Source organism: Pithys albifrons, chromosome 17 (assembly GCF_047495875.1).
Source record: "Pithys albifrons albifrons isolate INPA30051 chromosome 17, PitAlb_v1, whole genome shotgun sequence".
NCBI lineage: Eukaryota > Metazoa > Chordata > Aves > Passeriformes > Thamnophilidae > Pithys > Pithys albifrons.
This window is the reverse complement of record NC_092474.1, coordinates 11,594,006-11,619,410: the sequence shown is the minus strand read 5'-3', so window position 1 is coordinate 11,619,410 and position 25,405 is coordinate 11,594,006. Positions and strand designations below refer to the sequence as shown.

Here is a 25,405-nt window from a genome sequence, read left to right as displayed (position 1 = left end):
ACATTTCAACAGGATTGATGGTATTTCAGGTAAACATCCCCAACTGTTCAAGACCAAGACCCACAAGACTGAGGTTGGAGCAGTGCTCACATGGGACTGCTCCGGCTGGAAGCAGGACATAAATGAGCCACAATCCATTCCCCTAAAAATCACCACTGTCAGGAAAACAGGTTTAGAACTGAGCCCTGAGGTTCCTCCAGCCTCAGGCTGAGGGACACCTGTGGAATGACACCTGGGGAATGTGTCACCTCCCCATCCCCACCCTGCACCTGTGCTGGGCCACGAGCCGCACCTCCCACAATGACACAGCCAGGCATTGTGATGAACACTTTTATTTACAAATATAATTAAAAGCTCTGACAGTTATTCATGCTCTTCCCTGGAACCTGAAAAAATGTTTTTGTTGTTTTGTTGGTTTTTTGTCCTTTTTTTTGTTGTTGTCTTTTTTTTTTAAAGTGCATGCAAAAGAAGTAAAGCCTTTTTTTTTCCTCTTTTTATTGTAAGAAAATACACAGTTTGAAAGTGTGAATAATGCAATATTTATGACCAAAATCATGGGGCTGGGGGTGGACTTGGGGGAGGAACAAAAAAAAAACAAAACCAAAACAAAACCCCCCAAAATAAAAGAAAAACTCAAAAGGGCTGGGATGATCTAACAGAGAGTGTTGAGCTCCAGAACAGAACTGGAGAGTGGGGGGTGGCTGGAGCAGGAGGGAGGGGGGGAAAGAAGTAAAAAAATTTTTGATCAGAGAAACAGTTAAAATACAATATGAAAATAAGTAAAAGCTCTCCTTAAATTCCTTCTATACACAAAATACACGATTTGACAAAGCCCAATTTGTGCTACTGGGATCCTGTGGGCTCATTTAAGTGTATTCACATTCTCTGCGACAGCAGAAAATGATTATGATACAATCAAGAATATGCCAAGGGGCGAGGGCTCGTCCCTGCTGCCCCTGGCATGGTTCTCCTAAAAATCACCACGTCGTCACCCACCCCTCCCCACCCCCAAAAAAGTAATAATATGTCACCACTGATATGTACAGCACGATTAGGTTTTTTCTTCTGTAAAATGTATCAAATTTTTTTTCAATCTTTAATAAAATTTTTTTATTATTTAATTATTCCTGATGAATAAATACCAAAAAAATAAAAATAAAATAAAATTATGCAGCAGCTAGTTAAGGTAAGGCTGCGGATTCAGTCTCTCTCCCCCTGGGATCATAGATATCTTTTAATTATTAATATTTTTTTGCTTGTACTTTCATTGGTGGTAGAATGAGTGATTGCTCAAAAGCAACATACATCCACTTGAGTTTTTTTTTCTCCATTAAAATTGTCTCCAAAGTTTTCACTGAAACATTTTTAATCATTGCACAGAGACATCAATACTGTGACATACTATGGAAAAGACTGCCAGGAGCTGTCCTGCACCGGGACGTGACGGGGGAAAGGGGCCCCTGATGGAGTAAGAATATACAGGCACTGGTCCGACACGATGTCAGTAAGAGAGACAGAAAGAGAGAGAGCACGCCCGTCAACATGGGGAATGTTGGGTTTGCAAGTTTTATCCTTACTTTGCTTTTTGTCTTTTTTTTTTGTTTGTTTTTTAAATGGCAAAGAAATTTAACCTCATCTATAGTCCTCCTTGGGATATTCTAATGTAACCAAATTCCCAAAGCCCATTCGCAAGCTCTCCATGTCAAACGTTTCAATCTCTCGCTCCTGCTTTTCCAACAGAAACTTTATCCTCTCGCTGCGTTCCTTCTGGAGGGCGGCAAGCTCCTCTTCGATCTGAAACAAGCACAGTCAGCACCCCCAGCACAGCACCCTGTCCCAGCACAGCACCCTGTCCCAGCCCAGCTCCAGGGACCCTCCACAGCTGCCCCAGAACGCACCTTTTGTTCCAGGTGTGCCCTGCGCAGCGACACCCGTTGCTCCAACTTCTGGAGTTCCCTTTCGTGCTGTGCTTCTGTCTGCATCTTAATTTTGCTCTGGTACGCGTTGAGCAGCTCCATCTCCTGCTGGAGTTGCAGTCTCAGGGCTTGGCATTCTGCTTCCTGAGCCTCGTCCAGCCGTAGCTGTAAGAGCATCGGGAAAACAACACTCAGACCTCCACTGGTAATTCCTCTGCTCCAACACTACTGACCCACTGCTCTTCTTTCCCAAAGCCAGGAACCTCTGGTGTTGGGAAGGCAGGAAGGGCTTCATGAAGAGCAGCTTCCCTGCTCACAGAGGCAGAGCCTTGGGGAAGATCCAGTTCAAAATCCCAGCACGAGGGGCAGCAGGGAAAGGATGCACATGCTGCAGGATCCTTATTCCAAGAGGGAAAGTGGCACCTGCTGCATTATTTAAACAGCTCTTACAAGCACGACCATCCAGTGGCAGGAGAAGACCACCCCAGTGTGCTGTGAGGCCTGACAGCCTGACTGTCCCCCCTCCCAGCCCCCTGCCCAGGGACACCCACGCACCGCCTGCGAGGCCATCATCTCGTTGATGCTCTGCTCGTACTGCTCGGCCAGGATGGCGAGCTTCCGTGTCTGCTCGTCCTTCAGGCTCTTCAGAATTGTCTTGTGCTCACTCTTTGGAGTTACTTCCAGCTGGTGATTCTTCAGTGCTTTGTACTGCTTAGTTTGCACTTTGCATGTGTCCTGGAACTGCTTTTTGATCTGCATTTCCATAGCCTGCCAAGGAAGGAACGAAGTGAAGAGTGCGAAGAGCTTTGGGGATGGAGAGGTTATGGTACATCCAGATGGGTGGGCTGGTGAGAACACAGCTCCTCTGTGCTCCGTGCTGTCACCTGCACCCTGTGAGCAGGGTTCTAACCAGGGATCTAACTAAGGGCACCAGCTCAGGCCCTGGCTGGGCCAAGAACAGCACCTGCTCAGGCTTCCACAGCCCAGAGTACTTCCATCCTCCACCCCTTCTTCCTGCAGGTTGCCCAGCCCATCACCTGCCACCTGCCTCCCAAAACATGTTTGCTTTTTCACAGCCTTCTTTCCATTCTGTTTCTTCCCCACCTCAACCATGCACTACAAGGGAGCTGCAGGTCTGGGAACTAGCAAGGGTGTGCCAGAGTGACAGCAATGTGCCTTCTCCTTGGTGGCAAGTGACAGGACCCAAAGGAACAGCTGGAGCTGTGTCAGGGGAGGGTTAGGTTGGATCTCAGGGAAAGGCTCTTCCCCCAGAGGGTGGTGGGCACTGACCAGGTTCCCCAGGGCAGTGGGCACAGCCCCAAGGCTGCCAGAGCTCCAGAAGTGTTTGGATAATGCTCTGAAGGACAGGGTGGGATTGGGGTGTCTGTGCAGGGTCAGGAGTTGGGACTTGATGATCCTTGCAGGTGCCCTCCAGCTCAGGATAGTTCGTAATTCTATGACTCTGGGAGGAGGAACAGGCCTCTCCCACAGGGAGCAGTTCAGAGCCCTGTGACCAGCCTGCAGCCAAACTGGGGCAGCACACAGTGCTTGGTACACCCATGTCCTCTCTCATTCTCTTGGCTGTCAAAGCATCACCCAACCCCTCTCCATATTGAGGTTTCCAGGCTGACACCAGTGAGGGCCTTAACAAAGCACAACTCATCAGAAGCAAATTCTGTAACACTTTGCTCAGGGCTGGACTATTTTTACCCAGCAGCCTCAATTAGCACAACACTTAAAAACCCCTCCATGAGCTCTGTGCTGTCACAGCCCACAACTTCCTTATCCAGAGCAGCCTTGTGCAAAGGGAAGGGATGCAAGGGAGAGCACAGGGTGTGGAGAGCAGTGGTCCCACAGCAGGGATGCTGTGTGGAGGTGGCAGCAAGCACAGTCCAGCCTGCCTGGCAGGACAGAGGCAGGAGGGGGAGGAAGGAAAGCTTCCAGCACCTTCAGGTTCTTTGGTTGCTGCCGGAGCTCCATGAAATGCTTCCTGTGCAGCTCCCGCTCTCGCCGCTTGTTGTATTCCAGCTGGTTCTCGAGCTCAGTCTGGTGCTGCAGCCGGATCAGGTCCATGCGCAGCTTCTGCAGCGTGTGCAGCTGCCGGTACTCCAGCTCGCGCGTGGACTCGTCGTGCCGGATCAGCATCGCGTGCTCCATCTCCTTCTGCGTCCGCTTCTTGTTCAGCTCCTGCACCAGAGCACAAGGCAAGGGCTCAGCAGGGACCGACTCTCCGCCCGGGATGTCTCAGTTGAGGTCACAAGGCTGAGTGTCCTGGTCAGTCTACACAACACCAAGGACTTCACATGTTACAGAGAAACAAACCCGGCAGCACTGTGGGGATGCTGATAGTGACATCCATCCATCCATCCATCCATCCATCCATCCATCCATCCATCCATCCATCCATCCATCCATCCATCCATCCATCCATCCATCCCCTACTCCTCCAGCAGCCTGTGATGGCCCCAGGAGTCCCCAGCAGGTGGCACTGGGACCCCACAAAAGCCCTCAGTGACTGCTGAGAATCACAGGAGATTTTAATGAATAAAACTCAGGGCTGGGGGGGACTGACAGAACTGAAGGCTCCTATTAGTTTAAATTCCCCTGTGCCCCTGCTTGGCACTGGAAATGAGGTTTCTCTCAGATCACCTGCACGAGAATAGCCAAAGCAGAGGTGACCAGCTCCAGCACCTCAGGTGAGAAAAAGAATTGTCCACGTGGGTTTTGGCCCAAGGTGCAGCACATTTTTAAAATGAGGACAAAGCCCAAGGCTCACAGGGTTTCACAGTGTGCACCAAGAGCTCTGCACGGGGTACCCACAGGCCAGGATAACCCACACTGAGCTACAAAGCCAAGGAAGTGGAAGACACCAGTTCCCTCCCTGATTACTGCTCGTATTTCTGTCTCAGTGTATCAGCCACAACCTGTGGAGCACGGAGCTGACTCCAGTTCCGTGGAGCTGTGATTCCAGCTGTACCCCTTGCTGATACTTGGAGCCCTTCACAGATGGTCTGCTGGTACATCCCAGATCCAGCCCTCAGGTTTACAGCCTCTCTGCTCCACCCTGGAGTAAGAGAGGCACAGCGGGGCTGCCCCACACCACACACAGTGCCTGGCACAGGGAAGGGGCAGTGCTGGCTCAGCCTAACCAGTTTCTGAAGCAAAAAAAATCTAATTATTTTGAGCTGTTGCCCACATGTTGTAATCCTGTTGTCTCTCAACATCTGCACCTGCAAACAGGCACTTCAGCCCCTCTGGCTACTACAACTAGGGCAGGTTTGAGCTGAGAGGATGGGCAAGAAAACAGGGTCTGGGCTTGTCTCTGCCTTCTTGGCCACGAGGGTGTTGCATGTCTTTACATTTAAGCAAAATTTGCCCCCAACAGCCAGGATTAAATGTGAGATCATTTCTCACTGGCACAAAGGCAGCTGGGACACCAAACAGGCTGTGGCACGTTTGCTTCATCTCAGGACAGCTCAGCCTCTCGAGCCCATTCCACACCTGATTTCAGTTCACGTGCCTTGAACACACACAGTCACTCCCCTTCTCTCAACGCTTTCCCACTTGCACAAAAATACCCTCTGTGGTTACTTAAAATATAATGAAAAATGCATTTTGAAAGTGTTATTTACTTCAGATGTCTGATCCAGTGCATTTGAAGTAGAAGGGATTTTTATTTTCAGGAAATAAACACTTGGATCATTCTGAAAATTAGGTCTCTCTTAAGAGCTTAAATGCAGGAGCTCAGGGGTGTGTTCCCTGGTTAAATGCCATGCTAGGTAACTGAACTCTGTTCTCATCTCTGCTACAGAGCTCTTACATGCTGTGATAAGGGTGCCTAAATCTGATTTTTCACAGTCATTCATTTTCAGTGTGCCTGAGTTGAGATGTCTGGATGTGATTTGCAAAGCAGCTGAGCAGCCCCAGGCACATCTGAAGTCAAGGGCAGCAAAGCTCTGAACAAGTAAAAAGTAAGCTGGGAAATTTGATGGTAGCAGGCCATGCACAGTTAGATATGTTTCACCATTCCTCACTCAGTCTTCACTAAAATACCCTCTTATTTGATAGTCTTTATCCAAAAATAACATTAATGAAGAAATCAGATACTAACTACAATGATGGCCACAGAAAAATCTAATAGTAAGAAAGTAATAGTAACAAGTAATAACTCTTTCTCCAAAGTGGTACTTGACCACAGGCACAGGGCAGTAACTGATGAGGGAAAGCAGGATGGGAATAGCTCCTCCTCAAAAGACTATTGCCCCATCCCACAGCTCTCCATGGCCCTCACCATGGCCCAAATTGCCTCGTGCTGTGAAGGCAGCCCAAAGGATCCCCCAAAATCCAACACTCGGGAGCTCAGATGAGGCATCAGGCCCAGAGTGGGTGGCCCATGTTGTGTTTCTGTCTGCCAGTCACTGCTGCCTCCCCTCCCCAGCCAACCAAAGCAGCCAAGCTATGTGGAAAATTATTTCCCCAAACTTTTCCCCTACATTTTTCTCCGTTCTATTCAGCAACTGGAAACATGGAGATGTAACCTCAGTCAGCAACTGTTTGACAGCCATGAGGCTAAGGCAGTTAAAGGAATGCTTGGAAAAGGAATGCCATACTTCCCGAATGTTCTGCTGCTCCATCTCGTGCCTCTTGATCATCGTTTTTCTCTTGAAGGAACGGCAGTTTTTGTCGTAGTAGAGTCTCTGCTGGCTGAGAAGTTGGGCCTCCTCTTCAGCCTGTGTGTGCTGCAGGTTCTCTTTGTGTTTGGATATTCTTTCTTGCTTCTCCTTCTTGGGCGTGCTGTGGTCCTCGTTCATTTCCTGCAGGCACAAAGGGTCAAAACAAGGCTTCCCTTAGGGAAACACTGGATTTGGAGGACCTTTGGCCACTGGCTACTCCCCTGCCATTCAGGACACCAAAATCTACTACAGCACCAGGTGCCAGCAGAACCAGACCCATCACTCAGCCATGCCCAGCCCTGCTGCCTCCACAGTTGTGTTATGACCCACACCAAGAGGAGGAGGAAAAGTGGCCATTGAACACAAACATTCTGGGGGCTGAACAGCAAAGAGTGGAAAGAGAGTAACACACCACAGCAGGGGAGGCTCTGGCTGCCCAGGAGGGAGACCAGATCAGACCCCTCAGACCCCTTCCCAGCTCTGTGTCTGTCCTATAAAGAGTCTTAAGCTTTACTTCAACAGGTCTCATGCTGGATTCTCTATAAATCAGATAAAAAGGGCTCCTTGTTATTCATTTTCTCACCTTTACATTCTTAACAGCAAATTACATTTGCAGTGTGGTGGGGACACTGTACTTAAATAATGCACTTTGGCACACATTAGCCATACAGTAGGTTTTTATATATACTTGTTTTTCTAATTCTTATAAGTGATCATGGGGCTTTTAGTCAAGGGACACTGAATGGCTGCTCTGATCACTTACAGCTTAAATTAAAAAAAAGACAGATGAGGAAAAAGGGGAAGAAGAATTCTATGTGAAGTCCTATTTTCCCTCATCACCCTTGGTTTCAAAGATTCTGCTCTACAGCAAGTTACGAAGGCACCTCTAGTACCCTCAGATATTCTTCTGGAAATGCTGCCAGGTGCTCCCAGTTCCTCAAAGTTCATGTGCTGAGCATTTAAATTTGCTTCCAAGCCTGACAGTATCCCTTAAATCCCTGGGCTGGTCCAGGTTTATCGAAACAAAAGACTGGCCCGTGTTCATTCCACACCCCTTCAGCCCTGAAAATGAGGGTTTCTTGCCTCTTTAATCTTTTCCTTGCAAAGCTTGTATTGTTTCTTCTGACTTTCTAAAAAGGTCGTCAGGTCTTTCTTTTGCTGAGCCAAAATCTGTTGCTGGAATTTCTTTTCATCTGCTGCAGCTGCCTTTGCCTGCAAGGTACAGAGAAGAAAAAATAATAAAAAATCAAAGGGTGAGGGAGTAGGTACAGAATCCAGCACAAATCAGTCTTGTGTTTTTTGGTCATTCTTCCCTCAGTGTGCTAAACAAAGCCATGAACATTCAGCCATTGCAGAACTGCTTGCACTGAAAATCCATAATGTCCACATAAGAGTCTCCTTGGGCTTCTTGTGTCCCCACCAAAACCAGCCCAGGAGGTACAACCCCACTAATTTACCATGTGGATTAACATGTTGATATTTAAACAGAGTGAGGAGCAGCAGCAAGGTCTGTCATTCCCTCATCCATGAGGCAAAGGTCCTCCAAGGTCCCCACAGGGATTGTCAGCCCCTTTTATCCAGCTGTGACTGGCTGTGTATTGGTGGGTGCCAGTGGAGTGCCCATCATCCAGAAGGACTTGAAGCTGCTTCACCAAACTGGCCAGGGCAGCTCTGGGCAGTGACACACAGGGCATGTGGGGTTGAAGCAGTAACTCCCACAACCTTCTCTCACCCAGACTCGCTGCTCCCTCCAGTGCTCACGTACAGCTGGTACCCTCCAACCCCACTCACCTCCTTCTCTATCACAGCCACCTGCTTCTTGGCCAGCTTCTCCAGCTCAATGGACGAGTTGTTGGCGTGTGTCTCCACCTCCTTCTGCAGCTTGAGGCGGTGCTCGTCCATCTCGGCCTTCAACTTGTTCTCCAGGGCGATCAGCTGCTTCTGGTGCTGGCGCCGCATCCGCTTATATCCTGACATCTGTTCCCGCAATTCGTTCTCCTGCTCATGCTCATGGATCTGTCTTGTAACCTGGTGTCAGGGAGAAGGGAAGAAGTGCTGCATGGCCTTCCCTCACAGACAAGCTGCCTCCATGGCAGAGCTCACCTGTAACCCAGGCTCTGCTTTGCTGTGCCCTCAGAGATCAACTGGGAACTCTGCTCCAGGTTTGAGAGGTGCTGCTGTTTAATATCACAAAGCCATAAACATTTCTCTCTCCTGATTTTTAGCCCCCCATCTTTTCCTGAGATTTGCATGTGTGTTTTCAGTAACACAACAGAAAATGCCATGTTATGAATAAAGGAAATGACTGGTTACTTATCACCAGAAACAAAGGTGGCCTGATGGAAAACCACCTTCAGACATAGGGGATAACTTTTTTCAGACACAGGACTCAAATCCTCAGGGTGACATGGACTTAGAAATTGGCATCCATTTTAAGAACCCCCTTAACCCATCCATTCTTTCCTTCAAGTCACTCCCCAATGCCAATTCAGCCTCTCATCACCTGTTTCCTGCTGTGAGTAGCCTCCTTCAACATTTCTCCTTAAAATGCAAGAGGATGGCAGACTGAGCTCATTCCCTCCCAGAATTGAAAGTTTTCTAACAAGGGAATGCTGTTCTGGAACTGTGTGCTCTTAACAAGATTGATCAGATGGTCTAAGCAGATTTTAAACCCTGCTCAGCTGAAACAAACTCACAAGTTCCACATTCATTTCCATGCCCAAGTGTATCCATGTGAAAGGAAGGAAAAAAAACCCCAGTAAGTTGTGCCAAAAATGTTCAGAAAAAAATGCAAATGGTGATGCTTCCATTTCAAAAGAAGAAAAGTATCCAAGACTGATTTTTATTTTTTTTAAAGACTGTCTCAGGAACTTCACACATGAAGATCTGCTGGTCTTTTATATGACTTGGGAGCCAAAAGCTGGAGCCCCTGATCCTGTGCAAGGGGATCTCTGGATTTGTGCAAAGAGGTCAGCCCTTTGAAGGTGATCACTGACACTTTACACACCAACAGCCCTTCCTGCAGCCTGCCAGAGCCCAGCCTTGCTGATGGATTCCTCCAACTGGCCCCTACCACAGTGCTGGTGTCATTTGAAGGCAGCGTTCCATGGATTTTCCAAGTTCACACATGGGATGGGCTGTACCTACAGACCTGAGATGGTTCAGCTTCAGCAGAAGAGCAGCTGCTTTACAAAGCCCTGTGCTGCAGGACCAGGAGGTGACAGGAGGCATCAAGTAAGAAGCTCTGAAATCACCAGGTAAGATTGACACCCCAACTGATGTCACCCAAGGCAGGCAGCTTGTGCCACCTCTCTCGGCTCAAGTGACTCCCAGCACTTGGGAGGAGTGTGAAGAGGAGCTCAGGAAGAGCCTCCCAAAGCCTTCACCTTGGAACAGATTAACAGCATTTTACAGCAAACAGGTGCCAACCAAGAAAACTACTGCCAGAGTCCCAGGAGAGAAATGAGATGGGAAAGGATGAACCTGTGAAGGGCATGGCCTCTGTCTCCCCCCATCCCTTCCAAAGACAACCCCAGAGGGAAATGTCTGATGGCAAAGAAACCAAAGAACCAGCCTGACCAGAGCACTGGGTCAGACCAGGGATGATGGTGGGCTAATCACATTAGTGAGATCAAGCATCCACCACGAGGTGAGTGATGAGCTTTAAATCACATCCTCCTTGGACAAGGAGTTTCAGGATGTGTTTTTGGAGTTGACTGGATTAAATACACACTTACACCTCAGCAACTGCTGTAACAGAAACAGAGCAGCCTTCAAAGGCTTGGGACTGGGTAACTGGACAGATCTAAGACAGCTACCAGGAGTATGAGACTGTAGGAATGATCATGGAAACACAATGTCCTGTATATCCCTACAGTTCAGAAAGCTTTTGGCTTTTCCAGGTTTGCCAAGGACAGCCAGGCTTTGCACAAGTTGGGAAGTGTTTGTAGGAACTGGCACATTTCAGTCAAGTTCAGCAAGAACAAGATCTCTACTAGAAGCTTCCAGGTAAGGAAAGTGCCTCTGAGAAGTCATCCAAGTTAATTATAAGAGACAGATGCCAGGTAGGACAGGCAAACCCCCCCACTTCACACATGTCATTTGCCATGTTAAATGACATCCAGCTTGGAGAGAACAGACTTGGTCAGGCACTTGCAGAGCCACAGGAGCTGCCATGCAGCAGCAAAGGATCTTCCTGGGTGTGCTATTTTGGAGGCCCAGCCCTTTTGTGAGCAGTGGGACATTCTGCATGGCACACTCCATTCCCAGGAGCTGGCAGAACAAAGCAAACAGCAAGAGCAGGAGAAAAAATGGATCTAAGAATCCTCTAAGAACTTCATCAGTTTCCCCTTTGGTCTGATCTCTAATGAGATGCAGAACATGCACTTGTTTTATTTACATTAAAAATCATTAACTTTTATCCTCATTTTCTTCACCCCATTTCCAGTTTTGCTCAGCTTTATCAAGACAAGAATTCCATCTCAGAAAGATTTCCCATGAAGTCTGGGCTATTTATCCCTAACAATAAGATGCAATTACTAATTACAAGCTTAGCTGATAAAGCCTTCCAGAAGACGAGACATGAAAAAGTCAGAAGAAAACAGAAGCAGCTTTTCATTCCTGAAGATGAGAGAGAAGAACAGTAGACTTGGTGGTCATCTCATAGATTTAATGTCTGCACTCAGATGCTCATGATAAAGACTGAATTTATCACCATCATCTCCAGTCAAGCCCAATGGTCTTCAGGAGTCTGGCTTTGAAGACAAGGTCTGCACAAGGGTGACCTCAGGGATGGATGAATTTGGAAGAAAGGAACCTTAGTTACTGAACATGCCCAGTTCAGTTCCAGAGAAGTCCTTCAGACCAAGCATGAATGAAAAAAGGATTATGGCTTTAAAGATTAAGCCCCTAATGAATTAACAGCTCCAGCAACCATTTTATAAAGAAAATTTGTGGATGTTCCAGTAATCACCTTTCTGGTGTTCTTAGACGAAGACACTTGGAACTCCATATTTAGAATATCCTGAGTTAGAAGAGACTCACAAGGATCATCAAAGTCCAACTCCTGGCCCTGCACACATACCCCAACAATCCCACCCTGTCCCTGGGAGGATCATCCAAACACTCCTGGAGCTCTGGCACCCTTGGGGCTGTGCCCACTGCCCTGGGGAGCCTGGTCAGTGCCCACCACCCTCTGGGGGAAGAGCCTTTCCCTGAGATCCAACCTGGCCTTGCCCTGACACAGCTCCAGCTGTTCCCTGGGTCCTGTCACTGCTCACAGGGAGCACAGGTTGGTTGCTGCGTTTTATGAGGAATCTCACAAACATAACCCCATGGAAGATTAGGACAGGAAAAAAGATGACAACTCAACTGCTCATTGCCAAATCTGTTCTGCACAGAACCAGAAAATGTCAGGATCCTTCACAGCAGAAAGCTGCAGTTTCCTGGAGCTCTCTGCAGCACACAATAATCAATCAGGTCATCAGCAGAACCCAAAACCTGGATAAACCAGAACAGCTTTTATTAAGGTATGACATTTTCTCAGTTTCTTATCTCTCTGTATCTTTGGCACACACAGAACTGAGAAGAGAGATGTCTTTTCCAACCTACTCCCACAGGCAGTTCACTTGCCATAAAATCCAAATTCTGTCTTTCTCCCCTCCAAGATATTTGGTTTATGTAAGGAAGTTGAGCTCACAACTTCTCCCAACCAGCAGCTGTTCAGAGTTCCTTTTTCTGCATTGTTTAACCAAGACACTGAACCCTTTCCTAAAGGACAGCCATTCTCATCTCTTGACAACCAAAATACTGAGCTCCTCTGTGCTGGATGAAGCACAACACTCAGCAAGACTCTACCAGCAGCTTCTCAGATTAAAAGAAGCTGGAGATGAGAAAGAACAAGTCCAAAAAATTCAGAGCAAAGGTCTACAAAGGCAGTAGCCAGATGAGTCCGTTGGGAGAAACTCAACCCTCTGGAATAAAAGGTCTTTGCTTCAGCAGAAGAGGTGCAAGGGAACAGCTTCATGTGAAGACACCTGGTTTAGGGGCCAGGCCACAGCCAGGGAATCCTGCTCACATGGACAGACGTTTGGCTCTGCAGACCCTGGAGATCACATCATTCTTCTGCTGGTGTTTGGATTTCAAAGAGAACGTCAAGGCCTTTGGAACAGCAGCCTCACTGTCTGAGCTTTCTATGAAATGAAGATGTCACAGATGTGAGCGAGAAATCCTTCCCTGGGAGGGTGAGGAGGCCCTGGCACAGGTTGGGCAGAGAAGCTGTGGCTGCCCCATCCCTGGGAGTGTCCAAGGCCAGGTTGGACAGAGCCTGGAGCAACCTGGGACAGTGGGAGGTGTCCCTGCCCATGGCAGGGGGTGGAATGAGATGAGCCTGAAGGTCCCTTCCCACCCAAACCACTCTGTAATTCTGTGGTGATTCTATGAAGCCTAATTATTTGATCATTTAATTTGAAACTTGTAAAAGGAGCTTTCAAGGAAATGCATGAGGTGATGGGGGTCCAAGCTTGAAAGACACCCAGAAGTGCAGATCAATGTATGTCTGAACATATTTAAAAAACAATTTTGACTTGAAAATGTGGATATCTGTAATCAACACGCAAAACCTCTGACCCTCTTTGTAAACAGAGGCTTGCTGAGCTTCAAGGCTCAGATTTCTACTTGTAACTTTTAATTTATGGATCATTGATAGTCTGCAAAATAACATGGAGATGTGGTAGACACCTGAGCTCCATTCCAGATGGCAACTTTCACTGCAACAGCAGAAATATGCAGGGTGTTTTCCACCCCTGTTCCAAGTGAGGGATGGTTACTGTTAACACAAAAAATGATCAAAGAGAAAAGTTGTCCAGGAAAAAATGACTATTAAAATTACAACCAAAGTTAAGCTCCTTTGATTTTCTCACCCACATCTGGTCATTTCTTTGTCATTTTTTTCTTTAACCTGAGTAATATCAAAGCACTACTAAAAGCCTAGAAAGGTATATTCACAGCCTGTTTTTTTGTGGATAGTTCATTTCAGTATTTCCTCTGGAAGTCTGTCCAGTTTCCTTCTAATCACTCTTAAAATCCCTGGGTCATCTGATCGTTCAGCTGCCCAATGTAAGTTCTCCTGTGACTCCTGCACTCACTGAAACTGCTTGAGCTTGTTTTTGGAAAGAGAGCCAACTTCCTTTTAGGAATGCCAGTCTTCCCCTCATCCTCAATATCCTGATTTAGGGTGAACAACAAGGACTGGAGGGCCCAAGACCCTGGACTGCACCATCAGGAACAGCCCCAGACTCAGTGCTTTCCTCCTGTCCCACTGCCCTGCTTTTGTGTTGGGGGGTGGTATTCAACAAATCCCATAAAAATAAGTTTTTACATCCAAATACCATCCCATACTGTGGATTTTGGGGTCAGAACTCCTGTTTTCTGTTTCTCTGCACAGAGGCCATCTGATGCTCCCAACTGCCCAACCTTTCTGCACCCAGGGAGGTGTTCCCAGCTGCTGATGGGCAGCAGCAAAGATGTAGGGACCCATCCAAACCACTGTTTTTAACACTGTGGGGTTTTGAACACCCATTCACACAGGAATAATCTTTTCCAGATGCCACTAAAAGAGTAAATTAACAGAGATGAAAAAAGTCTGAATTTCTGATTCACGCTCTAAATTCCAGACACATTTAGGTCACTGTCCCTGGATCAGCCCCATGACTGGCCCGGCCCTGCCCTCCCCTCAGGTATTTCAGCAGGACACAGCAGGGCAGGTGGAAGCTCTCCCTTGGCCAGGGGAGCAGCAGCTTTCGGCACCACTACCCACTGACATCATCCAGGCACTGAGCAGTGACAGAAAGTGTTCTGACACCACGTGGGCACCTCAGACTCAAGCACTGGCACTCAGGCTCTGTGTAATAGGTTTAAACTTGGCTTTTTTTTTCTCCCCTCTAGATTTCCATTTTGGAACATGAAGAGGTGGGAATGTGAGATTATTAAAGGGAAAGCTCACCACAATGAAATATTTCTGTGGTAAACACAGGGAAACTTCTACCCCATCTTGGAATCCCAGAACCTACAGACACACCAACACTTCCTGGAGTGCCAAGGTTGGGAACTTCCCTCTACACTGGGAATGGGATATTTGTGTGTGTGGTGGGGACAACAGAGCTTGGGCAAGACACATAATTCCATGTGCTTTTCCAAAGGCCTGCTGGTCACCTTAGTGAGCTGGTGAGTGTGATTCCCACTCCCCCAAAGACACTGTGCTGTGCAGGTACTGCCCAACCTGAGGTGTGCACCCAAAGCTCCCCCCATGGGAGCCCAGACATGGTCCTGTCAGAGCATGTTCCACAGAAAACACCCCAAAAAAAGTTCTCCAAAAAGCCAACCATCTTCCCCACCCAGGACTTATTTTATCTTTATCATCACCTGGTCACTGAAGCAGAGAGATTTAGCAAATCCAAGGGACTAAGGAATTAAGGTAGACACAGTCCCAGCCCCACAAGAGGCTGCCATGGGATTTAGGAGTGACCTTGGGACATAAACTGTCTTACCCAGAGGTCTGGGAATACCTCATATTTTCATTAGCTCCCAAAGGGACCTGACCATGCAATCCCTTCAAACCACCCAAGTAGCCCAGGGGTGACATATTCAAGGAAGAAAGGAGTTTATGGGCTCTGCTGCTTAGGCAGGACAGAGGGTGCAGCAGCTTTCCATAAGGAGTAAAAGAATATTAATACATCCAACACACATATCAATTTATCAATGAAATTGTATGCATGTTTGGAGTATGATACTTGAGCCATTCATCATTTCTTCCCTCCAGCCAACCTAACTGGGTCCTGCTTTTATCTGCTCAGTGCAGGCAATAGTGCTGGCACTACACTGGGTGCAACACACACACACAAAACGGAAAAATTCCCAGGGCAGAGGGTCACCGGGAGACCAGGAATCTTGGCTGTGTCAGGTGTGCTGCATGAAGGCCTTTAAACACACACATTTCTAGGTCAGTCTTTAAATTGGGGGAGCAGGGAAGGGAAAGGGGGAGCAGGGAAGGGAAAGGGGGAGCAGGGAAGGGAAAGGGGGAGCAGGGAAGGGAAAGGGGGAGCAGGGAACACCAGCCTGGGGAGCACTCGGGGTATGGGTACCTCCAAAAAATGGGACTCAGATGTTCCCAGGAAGCATCAGGGAAGCCTGATTGCCACAGCATCATTTTAGATTTTAACAGCAGCAGCAACAATCACATAGAAAAATTCTGATTGCTGACACTGCTGCTGCTTTTTCCCTCCCTTCACAACCTTTTGCTGTGGTCTCACACACACACACACACACACACACACACACACACACAGTGTCTTGTGCACGCAGAAATGGGAAGCACAGTGTCTTGTGCACGCAGAAATGGGAAGGCATTTGGGGGATCAAGAAATGGTGGTGTGGAAGGAGAACCCCCACGGTGGAGGGAGGGCAGAGCGGGAAGGGGAGGGCTCGCTGGTGAAATTTCGGGGTTGGTCCAGGATGATGTCATAGCACTGAGCAAGTGCCATGGCCAGACCGTGGGGACTTTCTAACGCTCCCCGTCCATCTGACCTCTAATACCATCGGGCTGAAATATTTAATATGACATTCATTTCAGCCCTGAAAGGCCATTTTTCAGGGCTTTCCCTGGAAAAGGCTGTTCCCGGCCGCAGCCCGGGGTGGGGGAGGCGGCACACAACTAACTCTTCCGGCACACACCCCTTTCCCTACTACAAAGGCATCCTCAGCAATCACATTTGCAATAGTACAAATCTGGATGGATTCATCCCATCCCCCTCCCCTTTGTAAGCCCACAGCCTGCTGTAAAAGCCCTCTCTCCCTTATCGCAGCCCAGCAATCCTTCCAAGGGATCAGGCTGGAAAATGCAGTCACGGTACAGTTGCTTGAAATAAATGAATGAATGAAAAAAAAAAACAACCCAGGCAGCGGCTCAGGCAGGCAGCAGGGATCTTATTGTTCCCAAACCCGTCTGCATCTGCATCTCCACAGCGTTCCAGCACCTCTCACACAGCTCACAACACACTTTATGCACATGCAAATAAATATATTAACAAAAGGGACAGGTGGGAAATGCAGGGGAGGGGGAACAAAATGATATCAACTTCACCCAGGAAGGTGGGTTATCTCACATGCAGTGGAGATGCACAGAGAAATTAAATATATTCCACATTTACATCACACACACAGAGGCAAAATCTGTTTCAGTGCAATATCCAGTTGCTATGCCAACCCCTCCAACAGCACAGGGAGGAGAGGGAGGCGAGGGGGCTGCGGCGCTGGGTGGGGTGGGGTGGGATATGGGATGGGATGGGATGGAATGGGATGGGGTGGGGTGGGATGGGATGGGGGGCTCTTACCAAAGATGCTGATTTGATTGTGGCAAAGCGCTCTCGGTTCCGGTAGTGGAGGGCCTGATTCTGCACTGACTGGGTAGGCCGCACCTCAGGCCTGCGATCCCTGTGGCCCACCTCATCCCTTATAAATACATGATCCTGCAGAAATGGATAAAAACAAGGAGAAAGTCCGGCTGTGCTCTTCCCGCGGCGGCTGCCTCTCTCTCACCCCTCTGTCTGCACAAGCGCGGCTGTAGGACAGGCATAGTTCAGCTCTGCTATTCCCGGCAGCTCCCACCGTACAAAATGAATAAGCAACACATTGCAGCTCGGCTCGGCGTCAGCTGATCGCTCGCGGGATGCTCCGAATCCCTGGATCGGGCTGCCTTCCCTCTTTTTTTTTTCCTCCTTTTTTTTTTTTTTTAAACCTCCAGTATTACATATGTGCGAAAAACCCAGCGCCTGGGGAGCGAGCGGCGGAGCAGAGCGCGCGGAGTCCTCGGGAAGGTCGGGTGGTTCAGGCACTGCAACCCAGCGATCCTGGAGAAAACGTGATTCCCATGTCTAGCCACGGAGATGCTGTTCCCTTTTAACACCAGAGCAACATCCTGCCTCATTCCCTTCGCCCAGCGGTCTGCCCTCGGTGGGGTTTCTTTGTCCCTTGGTTGCTATCTGCTGTGGGGCACGAGCATCCTGGCTGGATCCACGGCAGGATGGAGAGGACCGGGAAAGCCTCCGTGACCACTCAGGGATCCTGCTTTCCAGTCATGATCCTGCACAGTTCTAGCACTTTCTCTCCACAGCCCACAAAGGATTTTTTTTTTCCCTTTTAAAGCAACAGCTCCCAGGTTTTAGCAGGAATGGTTCCCGGTGCAGCCTCACTCCTGCTCTCTGCCAGGGCTGTGCCTCTCTGAAACAGAGCAGGCGAATTTTGCCATGGAGCAAAGCTCCAGGAGAAACCCTTGGCAGAAAGGCCAGCAAAAAACACCACCACAATTTTCCTAATTGGAATGGTGGCTGGCCTGAGGCTACACCTTTGGGATTTTGGGATGGAGGAGCCTTGGGAGACCAGGCACATCCCAGTGCCCTCAGCACACCTGGACAGCAGCATCCTCTCCATGGGGCAGCCAGGCTGACACACCAACCACACTGTCACCCACCACAGGCTCATGACTCCCATCCTCACCCTCCAGCTCCTAAAATTTCAAAGGAAGACTGAGCTTCTCCTTGAATTAAATCAAGTTTCCATCTGTCAGGGGTCCAAAATAAAGGCTGCCAGAGCCTGTAAAGACACCAACCCTTGCAGTGACCAGCTGGTTCTGTGCACCAGGTGTTTGCAGGTGAGCAGGAGCAGCCCAAGGGTGAGAAACCAGCCCCCAAGGAGTGGCATCTCCACCAGGACAACTGCTGTTATCCCAATGCTCCTCTCCCACCTGGCAGACACCTGGTTTCCCTCTCTGCTGGCCTCAACTTCCAGCTGCTTCTCACCTGGCCCCACACACATTCTGCCCCTTTTGACAGGATTCTGGGAATGATTTCAAGCAAAACCCAAACAGCTACAAAAATGCTGGTATCAAGAGCTGAACAACATAGGGATTAGAAGTGTTTAAATTCCAAACCTGTCCTCATAGCCTTCATTTTGAGTGCTCACCCTTCCCTTGCCTTGCAAAGGGAGCACAGTGGCCAAGGCAACACTGAGCCAAGGCTGCAGTGGCTCCTCCACACCCACCACAGGGACAACGAATGACACAAAACAGTTAAAAAGGCCAGTCCTCCACAGAAATAGTAGGAACTTGGAGTGCAATAAAAAGCCACAGTTTCATTTGATGTTGGTCACCCTTGTACTGGACATTTGTGGCACAGTGTGATGGGGAGGCTGTGACAGAAGGGCAGCTGGATTGATCTTTGATGTTCAATTTGAGCACGTTGGTGTGACAGGCAGGGCTCTCAGACTTGCACACATTCCTCAGAAAGGCATATCTCAGGCTCTAGAACAGTCATCCCAAAAAAACTTGATTAAACATTTAAAGTCTATCACTATCCATCAGTTTAACGGGACTCGTGGCTTCACTGGAAGGAGATCAATCCCTAATTTTCTACAACCCTGCAGCACTCCCACCTCAAGAGGTGTAAGGAGGACTCTGAGCAAGGCAATCAGGGATACCCTGGAGAAACCAAAGCAGTCAGGCTGACTCACAGAATCACAGACTAACTATTCTGAGCTGGAAAGGACCCACAAGGATCATCGAGTCCAACTCTTGAGTCAATGGCCCACACAGGGGATTGAACCCATGACCTTGGCATTATTACAACCAAGTTTTAACCAGCTGAGCTAATTTCAGGGTCACATCACCTTTTGGGTTGATATTTTTACTGATGTCTTTTGGAGCCTTCTGGAACAGCAGCCCCACAAGCCAGGCAAGGCCCCTTCCAACCCAAACCATTCCATGATTCTCTGAACTGCCAAAGGGAACTCTTTTAACAGGCTGAAACTGGAACAACCTCATGAAAAAATACAGCTGAATAAAAAAGTCCCGTGGTAAAGGTCTACACAAGACTCACCCACCTGAATCATGGAGGAAACAACAATACACAGGAGCTACTACAGGTCTGAAATGAAGGTGGAGACAGGACAAGTCTCACCCATGGTCATACACAGAGTCTGCAGCAGCACCTGAGAATGTACAGGGCACTGACCCAATCCCTGGACCATGTTCCCTCTCTCCATTATATTAGTATGGCAGGGAGAATGTGAAATATTAAAACCAGAGAAGCAGCAAATCACTGAAAAAACCCTCAGATCAAAAACTTTTAAAACAGGCATTCAGATTTTTCAGAATGCCCCAAAAGCACCACCTCAAATGCCAAGTTGAAATTGTAATTACTCCTTATACAGGAAAATTATTCTGTGATTTGGTCTCTGTTATTTAAGAGGTGGATTTTTAGAGGGCAGGCTGTCACCCTGGTCTTGTTTTATGGGACTTCTGGTTACCTCAGTGCACAGAAGCAGCTCAGAGCAGCAGCTAATTGCCCTTCAGGAATGTGAATTAACCACATTCTCCATTTCAAACTGAGCTGGGCAAGGAAGGGGAAAATTCCTTTGCACCAGAGCAAGCCAAAGGACCGATTTCAAGGGGACAAAAACTGAGTGGTTGTCCTTGGCAGCCCTTAATGTGGGATCTGAGGATTCTGCAGCAGCCAAGCATCTACTACCAACTCTCAGCTAAACTTTCACAGGCTAAATCCTGTGACATAAGTATTGTTTTCTGAAAAAGCTGTCACACCACCAGAAATAAAACCACTTGGCATGAAGAGTTACCAAGTCTAACAGGTAAGAGAAATAAACCCAAGAGTAACCATATCTCCATGTTCCTCAGATGATGAGAGTGATGGCTACTGTGACAAACATCCACCTACAGGCCCAGAAAATAGATCTCTCTTCTTTTAATTTTATTTTCTTTCCCCCAAAGTTTGCTAAGAGACACTGCAGTCATTTTGCCTTTCAGGTTTTGGCACAGATCAGGAAATTTTGTTTCAGACTTTTAGCTCCAGATTTGTGGGAAACAAACACTCCAACGTGGCACCTCAGCTTGAGGTATTCAGTAAGCAAAAACTGATTGAAAGCACCCCAAAACCTAACCAAGTTTGGGTCAGGGTATCTCTGTCAGCCCCAAATCTGCACTTCAAACCCTGATTTGTTTTTAAAGTAAAGGATCTTCTGTGTGTATTTCACTTTTCATCTGTTCTCTGCGAGTTTTGCAATATTTGCCTCAAGGATGCAACTTTGGGCATGCTCACATCCCATCTCACATTAAATCCTTCTATTTGGGGTCAACAATCTGGAATTTTCGACCTCCTGCTGAAGGAATAATTTGTTATTCTGACTGTATCATCCTCATAAACAGTTTCCAGGTTGATCACAACAAATGAGGGTATTTGGCTGACACTATTGATCGTATTTGCCAGGATAAAACCTCCCAAATATTTCTGCAGTATTATCTGACCAGAGCTGGAGGAGCTTCCAGTCACTCAAGTGGTGCTTCAAGGTGGGTACCTATGTGGGCACTCCTGGTGTGTTGTCAGCACCTCACAGTGCATGTGAGTTCCTGCTCAAACCCTGAGCCAAAGTCACCCTACAGAGTAAGAACCTGGACTTTAGTCCCTGGAGTCCATCCCAGTTCTACCACACACTGTCTTTTCATCCTCCTCACTTAAAAAAAGCCTTTGTCATCCAAACTTTGACCACACTGGACCAGCCCAAAGCTGGAACATCTACACTTTCATCTCAAAAGGAACAGTCACTTGCACCGAGTGTTTTTTGTTATGCACACCAAATAAACCCCTTCACAAATGCTGTTTACACAGGAGGATTCACTAACTGGAAGGGCTTCCACTCTCCCAGACAAATAGGAAAGGCAATTTCCGAGCCACAGTGAGGACTTTAATGGAATAGCAGCAAATCCCTGCCTTCTAGGAATTTAAAGTGCAAGGAAAACAAGAGTGTGCCATCATTCATCTCAGTACATTGCACTAAATGCCTTGATAATCCACAGAGAGGTTTAAGTACCAAAAATCTTTCAAGACAAGGTTTCATGTCCCCAACCTGCTTGACTTGATTCCAGCAGGTACATGAGGAGTCAGTGCTGCCAGCACATGCAGGCCAAAACTAAGTAATTACCCAAATATCCTTTACATCTCATAAAAAACATCTTTTCCAAGTATGAATCATAAATCTTGTTATGTAGGAGAACACCCCCAGCTTTGCCTCAGCTGTAACTCTTGTAGAGCCAGCACAGCAGAGCACTCTCCACACACAGATTTGTCCACAAATGCTGCACATTAATTATGGCAGCAACAGGCAACACACAGAGGTTAATTTAATGGATCTGGGAAGTCACTCAAGTGGCAGCAGTTATTGCAGAGGTATCTTATTATTACAGACATTGGGCAAGAATTTGTGATGACCAACTGCAAACATCCTCTTTTCATCTTTTTGTTATAAACTAGATTTTAGTCACAAGACTTCCCTGACGTTTGACTGCCTAAGTTTCAGCAAGTACTGAGGATTTTAAGGGTGAAGCAAGAAACAGGATCAACTGAGCATTGCAGTTGAAGAAAAATAATACTGTAGTGGCTTTTTATTTAGATTAAAAGAGTACAACATCTTACCCTGATAGTTTTGTGGAAATAAAATAATAAATTCATTAAGGGTAATAAAATATTTCTGGGAAGCCACCTGTGCCCACACTACCATATTCCAGTAGCTGAAAAAAGCAAGTGACAAAACATCTGATACATCAACTGATGTTTATAACTCTTATTTTATTGTCTTGCTCTGGGAGCCAAAAATCTTTATCCCCATTGCTAAGATGAATTAACTGATATTTATCTGCTTTTAAAATCTGGGTTATGTGTCTTGAAGCCCAGTGTGTATTTGGAGTTTGACTCCCTGCCCCATTTTGGCTTTTCTGGGGCTCTCAGACACAACTGGGTTTGTATCAGAGGTGTCATTTACTCCTCAGCTCCCACCCTGTGCAGCTGAACGAGCTCCCAGCAGGAGGTGGATGTGAGAATGTGTATCCATAGGCAGGAGGATCCTTGGATGGAAAAGCAGAGTTATTTCACTGTCTCACACCACCATATATTACACTTAACATTCTGGGATGTTCATGGTCACCAGCCTGAAACCTGCAAAGGGGCAAGGAAAAATTCCTGCTGGGACACCACATCCAACTGAACACTGGAATTTCCAGTGAAGAATGTGCTGGTGACTTAGGGATCCTCCTGAGGGAACAGGCTTTGACCTTGGGGATGGACTGAGGTCCCAGCAGGGAGGGTGCAGCTTCCTGCCCAAGGAGCAGACATTAAGGCCATTTTTTTCCTCCCAGCAGTTTAGGACAAAGATATAAATCAAATTACATAAAAAGCTACACATTCATTTATGGCTTTTTAAAATTATTATGGTTTTTTTCCTCTCCAGTGAGTTTTCTTCCAACCTAACTCTGCTGACAAGGGGGAGTTCCCTTTGCTCTAAGTCCAGGTTTAAAAACCTGGAGCTCTCCTGCTGCCCCCAGAGCTTTTGTGCTGTGGAAGGGCTGAGGCTGTGCCTGTTTTTCATGGAGGAATTGCCCCAAGTGCTGTTCTCCACCAGGCAAAACCCAAGCACCTTGGCCATCATAAACTAGTACAGCCAGTGAAAATTAACCAGATCAGAACAGGTCATTTCACTTACCCTGTGACCACAAAACATTTTTGGAAGTTACAGCCAACTAGCAGCTGTTAAAAAAAAGAAAGAAAATAAGTTGTTTACAACTGCTTTTACTACACCAGCCTGTTTCTTATGCTTTGCCTCTGCCTCAGGGGACCTGGTCACAGATGCCAGGAGGGCTCAGTGGAGGTGCCTGAAGCCTCCCCCAGCCAAGCACCACAGAGCTGATGGTCTGCTCCTGATTTACCCCAGGGAAAGGCCACTCCACACTGGCTCTCTGAAGCACTGAGGGCTGGGAACTGCACCTCACATGACCACAGATTCATTCATATCATCCTGCATTTCACAGCTGGACGTGACATTCTGAGGCCTCTGACACTTCCAGCTTTGAGCCTTGGAAAATATCAGCCATCCAGGCCATTTTGCCATCTTGGTGCCTTTCCACAGCCTGGTACATCTGGAGGTTGTTAATTAACACATCTGTGCAATACCACAGTTTTACACAACACTTCTGACTTGATCCATGCCAAAACCCCCTCATATGTGACCCAGTGCCCACATGAAGCAGACAGTTGGCTGATTGGCTTCATCAGGATTTGCTTTTTAGCCTTTAGAGGCTGATTGAATGCAAAATAAAAGCTTAAATTAAACTTGAAGCCCAGGTTCTTTCCCTTTTGTTTGTGATGGGCTCCAGAGTGATCCCCAGCTCAGGGTTCAGCACAGCTCCATCCCAGCTCCCAGAAACACAGGTGAGGCACAAAGAAAAGCTGCAGTCTTGGCAGAACAAGACTGTGGGATACATGTGTACATAAACCCCTTGAACTGTCCTGCTCCAATTTTAGACTCTTCACATGTATTTATATATATAATATACACATGAAGTGGTTTTCCATTTAGAATTGCATTAAAAATCATGTACTACATTAAAACAATGTATTTGCAGACTGGAATAGGTCCTGCTGCACAGTCTAAATCTGCCTTATGCATACATACAGCTGAAGGGAACACATTCCAAAGGAGCAGGAATCTACTTCACTGCAAGGATCAGCAGCTGCAGCCAACTGTTAACTGTTTTGTAAAGACCATCAGTGCAAATGTGGGGTTTGTGCTTCCAAAACTACCCTAAACCACCTGTGTTAAGTGACCTACAGGTGATTTAGTTTTCATTAATTCAGTGAAAGCCACTCTGTGTTTTCAAAGAAGGTAAAAACTTGCATGTGGTGTCATGTTTGTGCATCCTACTCAACTGAACACCTCAATCCCAAGAGAACAAGGGCTATGCAAAGTCTAGGAGGACTGAATTCCCAGCATCAGAAATCCTGTATTTGTGCTTTAGAAGTGCCATGCAACCATTATAAAACATAATATTATTCTTAAAATAAGCAGGAACTCTACTCCCTTCATAAATGCCATTTATGTCTGGTGGGAGCAGCTCCCATTTCGTTTTCATCAAATGCAGTAACACTGAGCAGTAACATTATAACCTGTGTGTAAATCAGCCCCTCAAACTTCTATTTTAATGCAGTAGTAAATATGACTATTTAACAATGTGAAAATAAAGTTGACACACATTTCTGAAACTACACAAAATGAGAAAGAGCTCCACCTATAACCACACAGAACACACATCAGTGGCACTGCTCTTTTTCCAGGGCAGTTCCATGGGCTGGCATTTGGTACCTAAGACTGTTTTTTTTCAGAGAGGTGAAAATCAAATCTTCTGTAAAGGTGCTTTCAAATGTATTTCAGAAAGATGTAAACCCCTGAAACTTAAGCAAGTTATCTGCCAGTATCTTTAAATACATAAGACCATCTTTTGTTAAAGATGAAATTTCTCAAGAGTCCCCTTTTGTAAACACTTCAATATCCAATGACACAAACACTGTATTTCAGGAGGAAAAACTGCTTACAAATATTTAGTTAGTTAAAACCAGGCTTTACTGCAACCTTACAAACAAGGAATTCGTGGTTTTCATGCTGCTGTAATGTTTTACCTCCTCTGGCAAAAAGCAAACGTACACTTTGAAGTTCCTTGCAAATGAAATCACAAAACCAACCTACATTTTGCTGCCCACTAGCAATTGACACTGCTAAGGCCAAGCCAAAACTATTTTAGTCAAACAAATGGTTGAGTTTAGATGCTGAATCACAGCTGGACAACTTTAGCTTGATATCCAGCACCGAGGAAACAAAAGGCAACAAATCACAGCATACAGCAAAGGAGCAGAAAAGCATCGAGTGGAA

General features: G+C 47.0%; 1 protein-coding gene across 3 annotated transcripts in view; it reads right to left on the bottom strand.

The window, feature by feature from the left end:
- Positions 1-316: 316 nt before the first annotated feature.
- TAOK3 (TAO kinase 3) overlaps positions 317-25,405 on the bottom strand; it is an 88,317-nt gene continuing 63,228 nt past the window's right edge. For all 3 annotated transcript variants that reach the window (XM_071571685.1, XM_071571688.1, XM_071571687.1), the window contains 8 exons: positions 16,978-17,112; positions 8,381-8,617; positions 7,673-7,801; positions 6,527-6,730; positions 3,864-4,103; positions 2,472-2,684; positions 1,899-2,081; positions 317-1,794 (listed from right to left, as the gene is read on the bottom strand). In XM_071571685.1, the coding sequence (XP_071427786.1) occupies positions 1,633-1,794; positions 1,899-2,081; positions 2,472-2,684; positions 3,864-4,103; positions 6,527-6,730; positions 7,673-7,801; positions 8,381-8,617; positions 16,978-17,112 (1,503 nt within the window). In that variant the 3' untranslated portion in view covers positions 317-1,632. The remainder of the gene's footprint in view (positions 1,795-1,898; positions 2,082-2,471; positions 2,685-3,863; positions 4,104-6,526; positions 6,731-7,672; positions 7,802-8,380; positions 8,618-16,977; positions 17,113-25,405) is intronic.